This window comes from Haliotis rufescens, unplaced genomic scaffold, assembly GCF_023055435.1.
Source record: "Haliotis rufescens isolate VD_foot unplaced genomic scaffold, xgHalRufe1.0.p SCAF_7, whole genome shotgun sequence".
In the NCBI taxonomy this organism is placed as follows: Eukaryota; Metazoa; Mollusca; class Gastropoda; order Lepetellida; family Haliotidae; genus Haliotis; species Haliotis rufescens.
The window spans coordinates 12941892-12960236 of record NW_025964361.1 but is presented as its reverse complement, the minus strand read 5'-3'; the positions used below and the strand labels follow the sequence as shown (position 1 = coordinate 12960236).

Sequence of the window (18345 nt, the reverse complement as noted above, 5' to 3'; positions counted from 1 at the left end):
TATAATTATAACACCAAAGTGGGCGTGTTACGCGCGAAGGTGTAGAAAACCCGTAAAAAAGGTAAGTGTAATTTAAAATAATTAACACACCACCTTGGGTTTATTTAAAGGAAAAGATTGTAGGCTAAAGCCCGATGATATAGATTAAAAAACCGAAGCCGTTTTTGATGGCCCTGGTGTTACATATATCATACGTGGCACTACAAAATGGACGCTACGACGGCCTTATTTCAAAGGTATCGTACACGTGTCACATAATTACAACTTTATAACTTTACAATGCGAGGTATTACGCCTTTGCATGAAAGAAATGTACCATACATACAGTTTGGTCTGCCATGGTTCTTGTACGAACGATTATCTTGTCTTTATTTTGTCTTGAAAAAAACAGCACGTCTGTCTTTGTCAGATGACATAAGGAAAGTGATTTGGGTGAGAGTTGCTTCCCTTGGCATGACGCGCCGTGGAGGGTGAGGCACCATAAGGGTGGACGTATATCATACAAAAACAAAGTTTTTTGTGTGGTAACAATTTTTATTAAGGAAAATGGTTACAACTATGTCATGTAGATTTTCTTGAGCCAGGAAAATGCAATAAGTGCCCCAAGGAGGATTTAATCTGAAAGAGAATCAGATCATACACACCTTTCTTTAACCCATACTTCTTAAACATCTTTACAAAATTCAAAACTATCATTTTGAAACTCTGACATACCTTATTTAACTTTATCCTAGTCCTTGAAAACACAGTTTCCCTTGGAAAGTTGTCAGTGATATTCAATAAATGATGACCCATATCAATACACACTATTTGTACAAGCCGTTATAATCATTCAGTGTCAGCCATTAACTACTGGAAACATGTTTAACTCACCATAAACTCATCAAAATCTGCTGCTTCAAATTCACTGAGTATTTCATCACAAATGAGCTGAAAGGAAAATATGAAAAGTTAGTAAAAATTTAGATATTTTTTTACATTTGTATACCGGTACTTATCCTGCATTACTCCTTGATGCGTTTGCTGCTTACTTTTGACAGAAAACAAGCTGCAGGATACCAGCTGAGAAAGAAAGTTGTTTCGGTGAAGTGTGATGCAGGACCCAGCAGCTGAGGCCATGTGACTCTGATGCGATGACGTCATGTAAACTTAATATTACTGGTGCTGCTCCAACAAATTGTCCAGTTTGGGATTAACCCGTGGCATTGTTTATTGCCTTTCTTGCCTAAATCTGCCCTCCCGTGTGATGGGTGGAGGTCATAGTACGTGTATTTGTGCTTTAAATGTTCAGGTTTGTTCGTGAAACTTTTGTCAACCTTTCTTCATTCATGTACGTATTCTGTTTCTGTCCAAAGTAAGCAGTAAATGCATTAAGGAGTAATGTAGGATAAGTGAAGCACAATACAAATTTTATGCAAAGCCCTTTCACTCAAAAATGCCAAATAGGCATGCCCTACAAATTTATATCTGTGAAGTAAATGTGAAGAAAACAAGAAGGGGGTACTACAGTGAACACGTTAATCTGGACAGAACTGTTCACTGTAGGGCAGGGGTGCGGAAAATTTAAAATCCCAATCAGACATTTGCATTTAGGCCACGCCCCCCCTTGTAGATAATCTTCATTGTGTTACAACTGCAGACAGAAACTGCTCAGTCCTAACTGTTGATCATGTACGGTCAAAATTTAAGAATGCCCAGACAATACATTTTAAAATGTCCGGACAGAAAAATTTAAATGTCCGGTAAGCAATATTTTAAACCGGACATTTGAGATTCCCAATCGGACATATCCGGCGCATATGATGGTTTCCGGACCCCAGCTGTAGGGTGCAGTGAGGTGAAATGGGGTTAACACCACATTCACGACTACTGCACCTAGATAGCGACATGCATGTGTCGGGGTAAAGTCCCGGAGTCTGATCACCCTGTTGTTTTAAACACATACAGCATTTGTGGCTTCTAGGTTGGACTTAAACTAACTCACCTCCTGATCTTGAGCCAGGTGCAGACTGCGGACTGCAGAGAGGGATGACAAGAGCTTGGAGCTAGACGGGAGATCACTGACAGGGGAGAGGTGTGCAGGTCGTGGTGTGAGGAGCTGGTGAAATGTGAGGGCAAACAGCTGGTCCAGCTGCTCCTTATCACAGTCTCGAAACGCTCTGCAATGAAGACAGCAAACATGACATCAAACAACCTTAACATGTTAATACAAATCTAGTCAAATCTAGATGTTTTTCATATTTCTATACTTATCCTGCATTACTCCTTAATGCATTTACTGCTTGTACTTGGCAGAAAGAAGAGCTGAGTGATGTCTTGCTGAAGAAGCAATTGTTTCAACTGGATGTGTGGCTAATCCCATCACACAGCTCCCACTGACCACGGAAGTGATGACGTCACATCACTGCTGTCACTCAGCGAGAACAGTCACCTGTTTTGAGCTCTCAGCTTTATCCATTACAATTCTTAATAAATGTAAATGCTTTTAGGAGTAGTGCAGGATAAGATTAATAATCAATTCTTCTCCAGTCAGAAGCTTGAGTTTAGTGATATATCTTTCTGTCTAGTATGCGCAGCTGACAACTGTCTACATATTATTACTAATATCTACTAAGAATGACGCATTCAAGCTGTCAAAGCTATCAGGGTACAATTACCAACAATTAGCCAGGGTGCTGTTGCACAATCCAAACTTAGCGCCATGACTGCCCTAAGTCTATGTTAAGGTATTGGAGTTAGAGTTGAGATCGCTCTGTACAACGGCCATCTTCCCAAGGCAAGGGAGTTAACTGGCTGTAAAAGTCCAGTTTCCACCCTTGTCGTACTAGGCAGCCATTTCATTGCTCGATTGTTGCACCACCTGCGGCTATTACGAATTATGTCCATTCTAGGTCCCTCCTGCTGACCAATCAGACTCCACCTCTCATATCACTTGCATGAGGTATTAGGACGTATATCATGTATGAATTTTCTACCATCTGTCTGGCGGCAGCAGAGCTCAAATTCGAGTAAACACATTACAGGGGGCTGCGTAATTAAAGAGTAAGAGCCTAGCAGCTCCTGCTATCTCACCGGCCTAGGCCTCCAAACATGAACTTGAGCAGCTTGACGATGTCTTCCATCAGCTGGTTCAACAGGGCAAGCGGCACTCTGAAACATGATCAATACCAAACAAGATGAAGAAGCATTGAAAGCATGATACAGTGGTACATTTGTATGAGGTCCATCACTCTCTAGAACATGAATCAACATAAACAAGTAAGTACAGTGGTTCTAATGCTGAACAGTAGTTCAATTAGTTACAGCACATCAGCCTGCATGGGAGAAAAGACCGAAGTGAGGCAGGTTGTGAGGCAGATACTGGCAAGCTTCTCACAGCAATAGCCCACTCGTGGAGCTCTCTATGCTATTGCTGCAACCAGCTCGATACTGTGATAGGTGGCTACAACCATGCTTGGAATTGAACTCGCAACTGACTGATCCTTATGTTTACAAACAAGCGATAACAGCCGTGACGCCATCTTCCCGAGGCAAGAGAGTTAACTGACTATGAAAGTCCAGTTTCCACCCTTGCCGAACTAGGCTAGTATTATGGAGTTAGATTTCGGCTGGACTAACGAGTCTATGCATAGTCCAATCAAAATTGTGCACCGAAATTGAAATTCTGTTCGTAAACTGTCATGCAAAGCATGTGCACCGCCAACTCGTAGTCAACGGATATTTTCCAAATCTTTTCAAGTTTTTAATCAAGGTGCTCACATGATTTGATGCACTTCGCGATGTAAGAACCATTTTATCACAACATAGATCTTGATTGTTGATCAGATCATCTTGACTGGGCGCCGCCATTTTGTTTGAAGCAAATGCAAGTGATACGAGAGGTGGAGTCTGATTGGTCCATAGGAGAGGCATAGAAGGGACATAACTCGTCACAGCCACCGGTGGCGCTACGATCGAGCCCAGGATTTTGGCAAGGGTGGAAACTGGACTTTTAAAGTCAGTTAACTCTCTTGCCTCGGGAAGATGCTGTGACGCCAAATAGTCTCACCCCAGCTAAATTAGTTTCTCTGTTTGTCAATTTGAATTTCTATTTCATTTCAACTATCATGTAATTTATATAGTAAGAATGTAAGGAGGGACTTTGGTGATTTTTCATTAGTCTGCAATCTCGAAGCAATCGAAAAGGTAAATTCATCAGGGAAATCTGGTCAGTCTTAAACTTTTTCAAAATCCGCTATGATGGCATTTCCAAAGACGTTTACAAAAGTATAAACGTTACTACATTTTGGGTTAGAGGGCATATTTTAAGATTCTGGTTATGGCTGCACCCACACTGATGGCAGTAATGTTACAAGAGTGTAACAAATGTGTCACGTACTTGCTTGAGATACGGGCAGCCAAGGGGAATAACTCTGCATAGTCTTACTTAGATATAGCCAGTGACCCCTAGTGAAGGAAGCATTTCCCACCTGTCAGCTGGAAGGCCAAGAACCAGCACATCTTTGTTCTCAGAACTGTAGGCAAGATGGATGACTTCACTTTGATGCTGGACGGAAGAGCTGGAAAAACATGTTTATTAACCTTACTTATGAAAACCACTTCAGTGAAACATATATCAGTGTCTTTACAAATTCAAAAGAAAGTAAGACTGAAATTAATCTAATATCATGCTCCAAAACATGATTACAAAAATGCAATGCCATACTTTTAAGAAAAATATCTTGCTTTGATCTAAGAATTCTTACTTGTAACCATGGTAACCACCATCATTGACCAAATAAAACTGTAACCTACATTAATGAAAGATGCAGGCAGGACTGTTACATCTTGGACCATGTTAACAATGACAACACAACACTAAATAATTTGTGCCTGACAGCATGATGAACCATCTTGGTCCAATGGACAGACACAATTCATTACTCAATAATGTCACAAAATATAATGCTCCAACAAGTCAGCTCAAACATTTGTTCATTGGCTAGTTTGTTTGTTTATTGCCCCATCAGCAATATTCCAGCTATATGCCAACAGTCTGTAAACAATCAAGATTGAACCAGCCAATCCAGTGACTGAAATGAGCATTAATCTACACAATTGGGATATGATGACATGCATCAAACAAGTCAGCGAGCCTGACCACCTGATCCCGTTAGTCGCCTCTTACAACAAGCATTGTCACCTTTTATGGCAAGCATGGGTTGCTAAAGACCTATTCTACCCTGGATCTTCATGGGTCCTGAGGCCATGTGACTCCGATGAGATGACGTCACATAAACACCACTTTACTGCTTGTCACCAGACAGACATGCTGCTCTAATAAATTGTCCAGTTTGGGATTAACCTGTGGCATCTTTTATTGCCTTTCTCGCCTAAATCTGCCCTCACCTGTGATGGGCGGAGGCCTTAGTACTTGTATTTGTGCATTAAATGTCCAGGTTTGTTCATGAAACTTTTGTCAACCTTCCTCATTCATGTATGTATTCTTTTACACCCAATTCCATTAGTCGCCTCTTACCACAAACATAGTCGCCTTTTACGGCAAGCATGGGAGCGGCTCTTACAGCAAGCATTGGATAATCAGTAATCAGTCTTACTTTTTAGCCTTAAAGTTAGTGACGTCAACTAGCGATGAGTTGATGGTGAGGAACAGACCCCGAATACCAATCAGTTTGTTGTTCTCTGGGGGATACATGTACACAACTTCGTCCTGGAACAACAAAAAATGGTTGTCATGGTAGTCGTCAAAACAAGAATGAGAAAAACTGTACAAAACATGATCATGATGAGGCATGGCAACTACTTCTACTTCTTGTGCAATAACATTATTCAATGCATTCTAAATGTGGCACGGGTGGCCCAGCCGTCTAAATTTCCGCAATTCCCTGTGCAGAGTTACGTCCCTTGGGCACGCCAGAAACCTATGATTGTGGGTTCGAATTCCGGTTCGCTCCGATTATGTTTCTAGGTTTGTCAGCACCATAACCGTGCTCGTGGGTTTCACCAAAGTGGTAAACATCTGAGACCTGCATCACTTCAGGCTTTCCTCCGACATTAAGCTGACATGCCGTGATATAACTGGAATACTGTTAAAAGCGCCTTAAACCAAACTCACTCACTCACTCTCAATGTGGCTTTGACATGCTGAAAGCATAAGAGAAACAAAACTAGTCTTCAGTTAAATCAACAGAACTTCTGATAAACAAACTCTACCATAAACATTATTAACACTTCAACAAGAGTCAGAACCAGGTATATCCATAACAGGAGATGATACATTGTCGACAGAGATTAAGATTTGGTACCACCGGTCAACGATCTACAATATTCCATAGCAAGGACCTTCAAACAAAACCCTATATCACAAATACTCAAGGCAGAGGTTCGAGACACCATTCTTAGTTTAATGAATGGCCGCGCAACATGGCGACTTCATAGATGAAGACTAAAAAGTCTCCTCAGACGAGCTAATCCACCCTCCAGAAAGAGAGTGAGTGAGTGAGTGAGTATGGTTTTACGCCGCTTTTAGCAATATTTCAGCAATATCACGGCAGGGGACACCAGAAATGGGCTTCACACATTGTACCCATGTAGGGATTTGAACCCGGGTCTTCGGCGTGATGAGCGAATGCTTTAACTGCTTGGCTACCCGACCGCCCCCTCCAGAAAGAGAGGGGCTCAGTTGGAGGTAACAGGACCTGGTGCGGCATCTGTAGAATGAAAGGTAGACTAGAAGTTGAAGAAGAAGAACTTTGAAGTAAGACTGTAGAAATCACTGTCATGAAAGAGAAGGGTTCCGTACTCTGCTGATCGCGGTGATCCCAACTCATGGGCTAGATAGGTTGACAAGGTTCCTGAGGAGCCACCTGGTGGGAATGCAATCCTGAGTGTGATGATTGGGAGCATCCCCTGTGGTAGTTGAGCGGAAACAGTAGAACAATTGTCCTACTTCAATTGATTGTAGGAGCAGAACTCGTAGATTCCAAGTGTGGTATCTTAAAGGCAGGACAGTGGTTGGTCGCTTGAACGAGAGCGGGATCGGTCAAAAGGACAGAACGAACATCAGCTTGGATAAGAGATTGTGGAGCGTTCGAAAGGTCGGGATTGGAAATATCACCCATGAGCATGATGAGGAAGCTGTCAGAGATGGTTATCATCAGTGACGGACAGTACAGGTTCTTCTGATTGGATTGAAGATCCAGGTTTCTTGGATGATTTCTTGGTTGAATCCTTGGGCTTAGAACAATGGTCTGATAATCTACGACATCACTGAAGATAGGCACCCTGCACAACGCGAGTTCAACAAACACTGTCCGCGACAATCAGAACACAAGGAGTGAGGGTCTGACGTTGAATATGTGCATTGGCATTCTTTGCATGCCAACAGTTGTCTGTCCTTTTTACCCATGTTTGTAGGCTGTGTATCTATTCACAGAACTTGGCAAGAAGAAAAACAAACTTCTCTTAGGTGACAAAACATGTCAACACACAGTGGCGATGAGAAAGAGAAGAGTTGGCAGAGGTATACACATGGTCAGCTCGAGCAAGCTTGCCAGACACAGAGCACATAATTGACCTAACTGCTGGACGTAACCATGGAGATGCATAGGTGTGTTTTGGTGAATGTTTTTATTTTAGAAGCTGGAAACATGGTTCAAGCATATTTCCTCATAGGATCGAAGAAGAAATGCAAAGTATGAGATAGAATAAGTTTAAAAATTTACTATTACAAAATATATCTGTATTTTCATCAGTGAGAAAGGGTAACATGACCTTCCTAAAAACAAGGCATTGCCCTGAGTCCCACCCTGCCATGCAGCGGTCAAAAGTGATATTGCCCTGTGATTATGCCAATGGATTCAAAGAAGAGAAATAATTTCAGCAAAGCAGAGAGAGAATAACGCAACACTTGTTGTGCATCATCTCCTCAGACCTGTGACATCTGATTCAATTATTGTTGAATTTGAAATATACCTGTTTTTTTAATTATGCAAAAAGAGATTATTGACCACAATTCAAGCAATAACATGTTTTATGGACCAAAGAAACTGATATTGACCTCGGCCCCTGGTCTCGATGAATTTCAGTTTCATGGATCCATAAAACATGATTTTGCCCTCATAATATTTGACAAAAATCCTACTTTCCACTTTTTCAGTTTGTAATCAGTAATACATTGTAAAAAGCAGTGTCTTGTGCGTACAAAGTACACCTAACTAGTCTCAGTGACAGAGAGATTAGTGATGTCATTTGACTGTACCATCATGGAAACAGATGTGTCACAAATGTTGGCATTTTATTGCAGCGATTTCTCCTGTGAAAGCCAGTTTTGGATGATAAATGTGCTATGTAATATCTACATCTAGTGGCCACGCTTTTGTAATAAGAAAAATGTCTGACTATTTTCTTATGTTTGTTTACCTGTATTTATCATGTGAATCATACTTAATAGCAATGATCGCTGACATAGACTAATCTGGGGTGGTTCTCACCATGGTAGAGCTGGAATCCTCTGATGACTCGGTCAAGGTGAGATACAGCAGAGTGTACGTGGAAGCACTCAGGTTCTTCTGTCCTTCCTTCACACTATGGCCAGTCACTCGTCTATAGATGTCATGTCGGGGGAAGCGTGGCCGCGGATGGACTGGGGGCTTGGGGCCCACAATCACAGGGGACTGAAGTGTCAGCTTCACATTCTACAAACACACAATGAAACATTAACAAACAGCTTGGTGACATGCTCAGGAGACGTACAAGTATTACCATGATTACCATGATACAGTAGGTAAATTTAGGCAGCAGATAATCATGAATACCGTATTTGACGTAATAAGCGCCCATGGCAATATTTGCTAATATATTGGCTAGTGGATAATCCCAATTGACACCCATTCAGATTGATCAATGTACACAAGACTTATTTATTCGTGTACAATACATGTGTTATTTGCATCCTTAATGATTAATAATGGGAAATTAAATTCTGGAAAAATATATCTGTCGTATATAAACATTTCAGGCTGTCAGCATAAACCACGAAATTCAAGATCTTTCAACTCTGTTGTTCATGTTGTTTTTCACCAAAATAATATTCTAATAAGAGCCCCCTATTTCTAATTTTGAGAGCGCCCCGGGCATTTATTATGTCGAATAAGGTAACTATTATTATATTCCTGATCATGAAACTTCAAAACTTTTAAAGAGCCATATCAAGACTCAGATCATATTTTGTACAGGTAATTCAGAAATAATAGGATAAGCCCGATAGGCACCAAGTGCCTTCTTCATAAAAATTATTTAACACCTGTCCCTTGACACATGCTAAACATGCTAAAGAGTCTGAACCAATGATATATACAAGAATATTCCTTTGTAATAAAGATGCAGTCATAAATCAATTTATCTTAGCATTAGCCATATTTCTATTATATCGGCCATGTTAGCAATAATGTGATAAATACCATGAATACCAGTAACCATGGTACAAATTCAGTATTTTTCAAATACAATCAATGTTCAAATGTCAAATATGAATACTAGCACAAACCTTTTTTGGCTGGATAACCTGGAAGAGCTTGTCAATATTTAGCCACGTAACCTCATTATCATTCACTGAGATCAACATGTCACCTGAAGGAGACAGCAAAAAAACACTTGAATAATAATCATTGACAGTCACACATCAATGCATCACGACACAGTTCTGTTTATTATATTTTGTCCAATCCAAACAGCAATGTTTACAACAATAAGGTTAGCTTGGTTAGAACATGTAGAACGGACTTACATAACAATGACAATAATTGAGTAACATTGCCTGATTCACCATGTCATCATTATTCCATATTATGTTTATGTCAAGTGGACAGACATTACCGTGGTGATGAAACAATGACCATGATCAGATGATGACAGTGAGTGAGTGAGTTTGGTTTTACGCCGCTTTTAGCAATATTCCAGCAATATCACGGCGGGGGACACCAGAAATGGGCTTCACACATTGTACCCATGTCGGGATTCGAACCCGGGTCTTCGGCGTGACGGGCGAACGCTTTAACCACTAGGCTACCTGACCGCCCTCAGATGATGACAACACTCGTACAGTCCGCAAATTTTGCCACAATTCTAAAGCCCGACTGCAAGTCAAGTAAAATTCTGTTCTTTCTAGTAAAGTCAGCTAATAAATGCCACATGATAACCTGATAACAGTAAAATCTACTCCAAATGAAGCTAATAGCCAAGTTCGAATGAGTGGACTCCGAGGTTAGGGCATAGGCTGCTGGAAGTCCTGAGAGGCTAACAATCGCAACTGGGGCAAATCCTGAATTCACACCTAAATCTAATGATCATGTACACACATGGTACATGGTCCAGTAACTAAGTCAATTCAGCTTGGTCAGTAGAACACTGGTAAAGGAACAACTGACTATATCACTGTATCATATATACAGCATATCATGTGGCATGCATGAATAATGGGTTTTAATTAAGTCTAATGGTTTTAACGTGTTTACCATTTCACATTTACAGCAGGGACAGTGATCAATTGAATTTCTTTCAAAGAACCGAATAATGTGACATTTTTGGGGCACATGCATCATCGAATGTACCATGTTGTGCAGCAGTAGATACATCACAGACAAAACTAAATCATACCTCTGTGTATCTTCCCAGACCTCTCAGCAGCCGTTCTGGGCGCCACCCCTTGAACAATGACCTTTCTGTCTTTGAGGACCTCCCTCGACTCACTGTTCCGTGACCTTCCTGATCCCGGTTTGTGATTGAATTGGAACAAAATGACACCGAAGAGTTTCTCACACAACAAGACCCCTCCATCATCTCTCCTCACTGTTCGGAAATCTGGCACAAGAACAACATCCTTCCATCTTTCAACATCGTAACTTTTTCGTGATTGAACTGACTCCGACATATCTCTGTATTCCTCAAAACTATCCATGCTACCATGGCGTACAAAATGGCTACCACTGCCGTGACTGCTACCACTAGTCCTATCATTGAAGTTTTCATCCTTCCACATTTTTCTCTCATCAGCATCTTTCCCAAAATGTCTGAAGTCAGTAACCTCCTCATTCCTATGAACATCTTCATTTCTTTGGTTTCTCTGCGACAGTTTTCCTCTCTCACTGAGAGCTCTGTCTTGACTAGATATACTGCCACGATCACAGTGTTTCTGAAGTGAGTCCACATCTCCTTTGGGAATATCAGGATTGCCATGTCCGTTGTGTTGATTTACTGACTCGGGTGCAAATCTTTGGAAGTACGGGTAGGAGTCATTTGTGACCTTGTCTGTCCTGCTGGGCTTCTCCACATCCACATAGTAAACATCCCCTTGTTTCTGGTTCACATATGGAGTCCAACTGGCACCAACTTTGCTGAAAATAAATCAATTAGCAACTATTTATCATGTTTAATATTGTGCTAAATCAATTGATGGAACTAGATGAGATAGTCACCATGGCTAAACATGCTAGAACAACCCCCGGTCGGGGGAAAACAAGACAAATTAATTGCAAATAAGGTCAACTGAAACATTGTGAAACAGAATAGTAATCCGAATAATAAACATGGGTTTTTTAAATTACCTAATAGACTATACCCAATATGAGTGATAACAAGTGAATAAATACTCAACATGCTCTATGGAAAAATATGATCGATCGATGGTCATTATGACAGTCACTGAATAGTTTATTTACAGATTACCCCCATATAGGTGGAATACTGCCTAGTGCAGCATTAAACAACAAACACATATGCACATTAATTACAATTCTTAGGACTAGAACCTGGGTCTATGACATTTAACATAGTGCACATAAAACGCTAAATGGTGTTATTTATAGGCCCCTAAAACAGTTTGATTCGTTTCAAATGTTGACAAGGTAAATACCGTGAACAGGTAAGTGAACAATAAATTAAACATCCATGGTTTTACGTAATCAATACCCAACGTCACTATGTTGATAACAAATGTTTTTTTTAAATATTTCATAAATCTGATATTTACTTTTCTTGATCATGCTGTTATGGACCTGTCATCAACATTGCAACAAGAAATATACACAAGCTCGAAGTATTGATTTTTAAAACATGTTGAAACATCGGGAATTCTAAAAAAGCCAGTTAGATGTCTATAATGGCCTTGCAAATGCACGTATGTATGGTTTGAAAGCGTTGTTATGAAACACATAAATAATCCTCCCTACTCGGAACCCCCGTTGTCTCTCGGTGATATTCTGGCAGACAAGTTTTCGTTCCCCGGGTGCGATATGACGTTTTGTCGCTCGGCCCGGGGATACTGTCGCGTTTTCAGTCGTCCATCACTGCCATCATATATTTCTTGCTCGTTTTCAGGATCATAAAACGGTCCAATCGAAGGGAAATAGGCCATGTTATTTCTTATCCATAACTGAAAAGTTTTCTTAATTTACATATTGACCTGTCCATGGCGGCCATACTGTTTACATCCGGGGACTGGTCACCCGAATAGCTTTTTTCCAATCACAAGCATGAGAGCTTTCAAGGGACAAAACTCTTACATTACCCCGTGCGTCGTGATTCATTCAACAGTTTAGAAGCTCACTTCGCTGACTCGCATTCCTGAACTGCAATAGACACCTTTACTTTTCTTTACAAAATCCCACGTGCATCACCTCACTTTTTCGTAAAGATTTCTTTTCCCTTTATAGATTTTATAACATTTAGACTACAGGGAAAAGCAGTTAAATTAATCGATGAGATTCTCATTGAATAATATTATGTAATACTTTTTTAGTGTGTGAGTGAGGTTTTACGCCGCTTTTAGCAATATTCCAGCAATGTCACGACGGGGGACACCACAAATGGGCTTCACACATTGTATCTATGTCGTGAATCGAACCCAGGTCATCGGCGTGACGAGCGAACGCTTTAACCACTAGGCTACCCGACCGCCCTGATACTTTTTTAACGATTATAAGACTCTTCATCACGAGAAAAAGCAAAAAATGAACGAGTCAGCCTAAGATTGAAAAATACGATAGATTAAACAGTACAATAATCATGTATGTTTTATAAACCACGTATATTTCCATGAAACCTTACTGTTTTTACTATCAAATACTCCCCTCCCCTCTTTACAGAATTTCTAATTGCTGTGATAAAAACACAGTTATAGGAATTCCTAAATTTATCTAAAATACGATGTACAAATAAGTTATGGGTGTTTGCAATATTCAAAACCCAATTACTTTTTTCAGCATGCGTACAATGGAGCTAATTTCCGAAACACAATTACGAGCTAGTTAGAACCCTTATATACATCTTTAAAAATACATTTTTAAAATCTGAAAATATTTACTCATTTTGGGAAAAAACCGATAGAGTGATGAATTAGATAAGTGAAAAAATATTGGTTACTCAATGAAAAATGTTATAACCCAATTAAAAATAGAAACATTCGTGTAAAAACTCATATAAGAATCTGGGTATTATCCCCATTCGTGTGTTGTAGACACTGGATATTATTTAATTTGAAAAGTCATAACGCCCGAACCATTCTAAATTCAATACTTGTAGGCATTTATATTTTCAAAAGGCGAGTTGACGCATTCTCGAATAAGGTTTGAAAACTATACAGGACCTTAACATATTAAACATATGAACGGTCTGTAAAACATATATTATGTATTCGTACTATGTATACACGCATTGAAGGTGACTTCAACTTGGATTGTTTCGCTGACTTTTGTTTATTGAAACGGTTTTAACCATCAGGTATGTATATACAATATACAATCGTTTAGGAACAGATTATGTGTTTAATGCAGTCCCAACAATAATAGTGATATTAATTACTTTGATTATTGTAAGAAACAAGAAATGCTTTAACGTCCATGTAAGTTTTAAAACGTTTGCAGTTCACGTTGTAGCGTCATGATTATTATTATTAAAAGAAAGCAGTTTGAAGAAAGCGGATATCATCACGGCTTCTTACATTTGAATACTGATGGCAGATTTAGACTGACGGACAAAAGAAAGTATACACTCTTTTTTGATGGTGGCTAAAATAAATGAAATGGTTATTCGATGGTAACGTAATGGATACAGAGGGGTACGATATCACGCCATCAATCAAGTCACCGAGCCTGACCACCCGACCCATTTGGTCGCCCCTTACGCCCAGCAAAGGTTGCTGGGGAACTATTCTAAACCGGAATGCCCACGGGACTCACGTCAATATACTGATGCGGTGTTTAGTTTTCTGGACATGCATCTATGTATAACATTATAGCAATAATTATAAGCTACATATGCTAGTTAAATAGGATTTGTTACGTCAGTTTTAGTTTTAAACAATGGAAATTTGACGAGACAGTCGCACTATTTGATTGACTGCTTTCATCTCTTTTTGTGTGTGCATAAATTAATTTGACAGATTTTATTATACTGAAAAGGGTAAGGAAAAGTTCATTCATGTACAGTATGTCCTACCTCCGTGACAGTATCGTCCGCACGGTGTCGAAGTCCCTCTGTCGGCTGGTCGGTCTGCATCTGGCTATGGGCGTCTTCACGCCAAACATTCTACACCGGAACCACTCGCGGCATCTACCTTGACGCCCCCTACACCAGTCGCAAGATCTTACGTCACGACAGCCGCAGACACAGCAACGGAATTACGTCATCGTCATCCTCTGTATCCATGACAGCGCAGGTTGTAGTTTTCTTTCCTGCACAAACACGCGATATTATGTTTGAATCGTGATGATTTGACATAGTTGAGATATTAACACACAAAATTACTGTTTATTGTATCCTCACGTGAAAGAAATAACAGTAATTTGATTGTTAGATCATGTACGTTTGTGAAACAAATATCCTTCACTTGCGGATATTCAGACGAGGGTCGTTGATGCTGATATTGCCTCTAAGAACAGACGCCTCACAGCAATATACTGACTCATTTATAGCGACGCGTGTTCAGGTTCTCACATCTAATCAAAGTCCCAACCACTACAACAAACCCACTGTACAATCAACCACGTGCGAGTGTAACAGGTGGTTGTCTATATCAATTAAAACATTCGTGCGCGTTCCTTTTATGTAACGGGTAGCAATTTAGTCCAGAACAGAGACCCGACTTGTTCCTCTGTGGGCAGGGTCACGGCTCGAGGGGTACATTAATAAAGATGTGATAAAAAATCAGAGAAAGGAGAAATAAACAAGCCACTCACAGCATGTACAGAGAATCCCGAGTAGATACACTGACTTCCCTACACGGTTCACGGCAAGGGGCACACTCTTCTCCTATCGTTTCTCCTATATTTACATATTAATATCTGTCAAAGTGTTTCGGGAAATCATAAAGCGACATGCCTATCCAGTACTGTGTCATCTATGACACCGCAATGTAGCCCGAATGTCCGCTGTGATGTTTATGAAGGTGTTCTGTTTTCATGGACTTAATCCCATTACCCTTTCACACAACGCTCTTGCTACTCGGTGGATGAAAATAAATAACTTACCGCAACGTCATGGCACTAGAAGACTCTGGAGAAGGTGTATTTAAAGCATGGTTGTAATATATGGCTTTAACTGGAGGGCTCGGGGCAATACGCCTCATATAAATCATAACTGTACGAATACAAACGTTTGAACCCTTGGCAAATTACGACCTTCTATTGTACATTTGACGGCGTATGCTCGTAAAAATAGTTTCAATGTAATTAACTGCACAAATTTCTTTTTCTTGTTAGATTGGTACACGTTATGTTTCCTTTGAGTCGTTTTTACCAAAATAAGACCCAAATTGTCCCTTTCAAAAATAATACAATGTAACAGATAAAAATCGAGACTTTCTTACAATAGTCAAGATACGATGTTTTTATCTTATAAAATGTGTATTACCTGGTACCCAGGTTATGTAAACATAGTTATTTTGATATAAAATCCGAGAAAGGAATAAAAATCCTATTTATAAGATCTGCGTAATTTATGTAAATGTACGAATATCAAATGAATGTTTTGATGCTTTGTATGTGAATGTCTTTGCCATTTAGGCCATGTAGTGAAGTTAAATATTATTTAAGCAGACATTTTCAGACAACTAAGCAGTAGTGTATTCATGATCCGAAAATAACTACAATCGGCCTTCTTTTGTAAAAGAAGGTTGAGAAGATTCTTAATATAAAATAATTAATTTGTTCTGGAATTAGTGGGTTTTTTCATTATTTTCGTCATCAAGATGAGAGCGCATGCTCGAATCTCCAGAAATGACGTCATGATAGAACACTGTTTTATCATGAAATAAACCTGGTTCTTCATTGTTCTTTGCGTTTTATCGCGTAGCCATGGCATGTACGGCTTCCATGGGTATTCACATATCATCATGGTTTAGTTTCAGCTATTAAAGCCAGAGGTCCGAACAGGATATCAGTACATTAACATTTACAAACGTAATACAAACACTCGATATCAATATTGATGATGTGACTTACATAGCGTCATGGCTTTAAATAGGTATTTTGATAGTTGTGCAATTGCATATTTGAATTTAGAAGATATAAGATTTACAAAATACTCAGTTGAAGGTTTAGTATGCTAATAATTAAGATGAATATGGATTTGTGTAAGGTCAGTAGAAGCAGGTATATGAGCAACAGCCTCCGTGGCCTAGTGGATCGAGTGTCTACCCGGAAAGCGAAAGGTCGGTGGTTCGATCCCCGATCGAGTCTTACCAAAAGACGTTAAGATATGGTACTTGTTGTTACCCTGCCCTCAGGGAATATGACAAGGACTGGCCGGCTCGGAGTTGGTACAGTGTGCTTGGGTAGGGTATCCATGTTAAACTGCAGCAATCTACCTCAGTAGCACCGTAACACACACACACACACACAAACACACACACACACAAACACACAAACACACACGCACGCACACACACACACGCACACACGCACACACACACACATGAACGTTGCTATATAATCTTGCTAATAACATTAAGATTGATAGTAAACCCATTTCATCTCCCCCACGACGACGGGCACACCTACCTACATCCTGCGAGCACCTGGCTGTGCACAAGGCAAAACAATCACAAGACAAAACGGGTTCAGTTTTCAAAATAAATCTTCAAGTTTGAAGACAGATTCTGTATAACTCTCAGTTCAACAGAAACTTAAACCAACATCTTATGACCGTTGGCATATAAACACATGGTCGTCCCTTTCAACTCATTACGTCTGTTGTACCCCTTAAACCTATAATGGTCTTAAGTCTACAATACTCATGAGAAGGACATACGTCTGCACCATCTGATAGGGACGTTCGCAAAGTTCTTGTGTTGGATTTGTGCTGCACGTGCCGTTTACAGACATTATCATTGATTATCATTGATTATCATTGATTATCTTTTTTCACTAACATCCTCCGAAACGGCTGAAGTTCAACTGATGTGAGAAAACCCGTTAAATATGATGGCGGATCAGTAATTTCAACAAAGGAAGACATAAACTGGGCAGAAGAAAGTAAACGGCTCGAAAATTGATCAAAACATTACAAACGCTATCAAAACGTTACCAGGCTGAAAACAGTCGCTCCAGCACTGCAAACATAACGTCCAAAACACATCACCATCGTATAACCATTTCACTGTTTGTTTCGTCTTTAGCCACCATCACACATGGGTGTATACTTTCTTTGTCTGGAAGTTTACAGGTAGAGGAACTAAGTTACTAAAAACAAGTACAAATCACAGATTTACAAACGGAAGAACCATGGCTAAGAAACCACACAATCTTTTTGTCGTGAAAGTATGACAAGACGTAGATACACGCTCATGTCATAAACTTTTTAAGAGAAAAGATAAATAGTAGTAGATGTCGCTTACTTTGATGTCGTATATGATGCTGCTGAGGTCGTTTGAGAAACCACAGGTTAACCGCAGGAAGACAACCCATATCTATGTTCCTGGCACCCACAGACACGGAGCGTGTGGGTAACCCGACCTGTCCCACCCCCAGACACACAGTGGCCGGGTATACGAGGAGACAATAGATAGATAGGGGGATTGTTGTGTCAACACGCGACCTCATTGCCGCGCAAGTACACCCTATATGTGTGTGTATAAGATCAAGATCCTCTCGACTGAAGGAGTTATCGGCCCTGATCTTCAAGAAGCTGGGCGTTGTGATGTTATATAACACGGGCGGGTGTATTCCGCTGATATATGAGACATTGTCCACAGCGAGAGGCTGGAGATTGACAAGTCGTCAAAATAGATTAAAAACTATTAAAAAACTATTGACGTACAAAACGTCAAGGCCAAAGCTGGCCAGTTTCGAG

General features: G+C 40.1%; 1 protein-coding gene across 3 annotated transcripts in view; it reads right to left on the bottom strand.

The window, feature by feature from the left end:
• Positions 1 to 18345, bottom strand: part of LOC124141892 (protein inturned-like) — a 54441-nt gene that overhangs the window by 22113 nt on the left and 13983 nt on the right. Inside the window, exons 2-10 of one of the 3 annotated variants that reach the window (XM_046510078.2) lie at positions 14494 to 14729; positions 10657 to 11393; positions 9548 to 9630; positions 8493 to 8696; positions 5598 to 5710; positions 4470 to 4559; positions 3073 to 3150; positions 1985 to 2159; positions 874 to 930 (exon numbers count right to left, since the gene is read on the bottom strand). In XM_046510078.2, the coding sequence (XP_046366034.2) occupies positions 874 to 930; positions 1985 to 2159; positions 3073 to 3150; positions 4470 to 4559; positions 5598 to 5710; positions 8493 to 8696; positions 9548 to 9630; positions 10657 to 11393; positions 14494 to 14582 (1626 nt within the window). In that variant the 5' untranslated portion in view covers positions 14583 to 14729. Of the gene's footprint in view, positions 1 to 873; positions 931 to 1984; positions 2160 to 3072; positions 3151 to 4469; positions 4560 to 5597; positions 5711 to 8492; positions 8697 to 9547; positions 9631 to 10656; positions 11394 to 12227; positions 12515 to 14493; positions 14730 to 18345 lie in introns of those variants that run through there. The other 2 variants (XM_048387396.1, XM_046510077.2) reach the window with 2 other exon arrangements.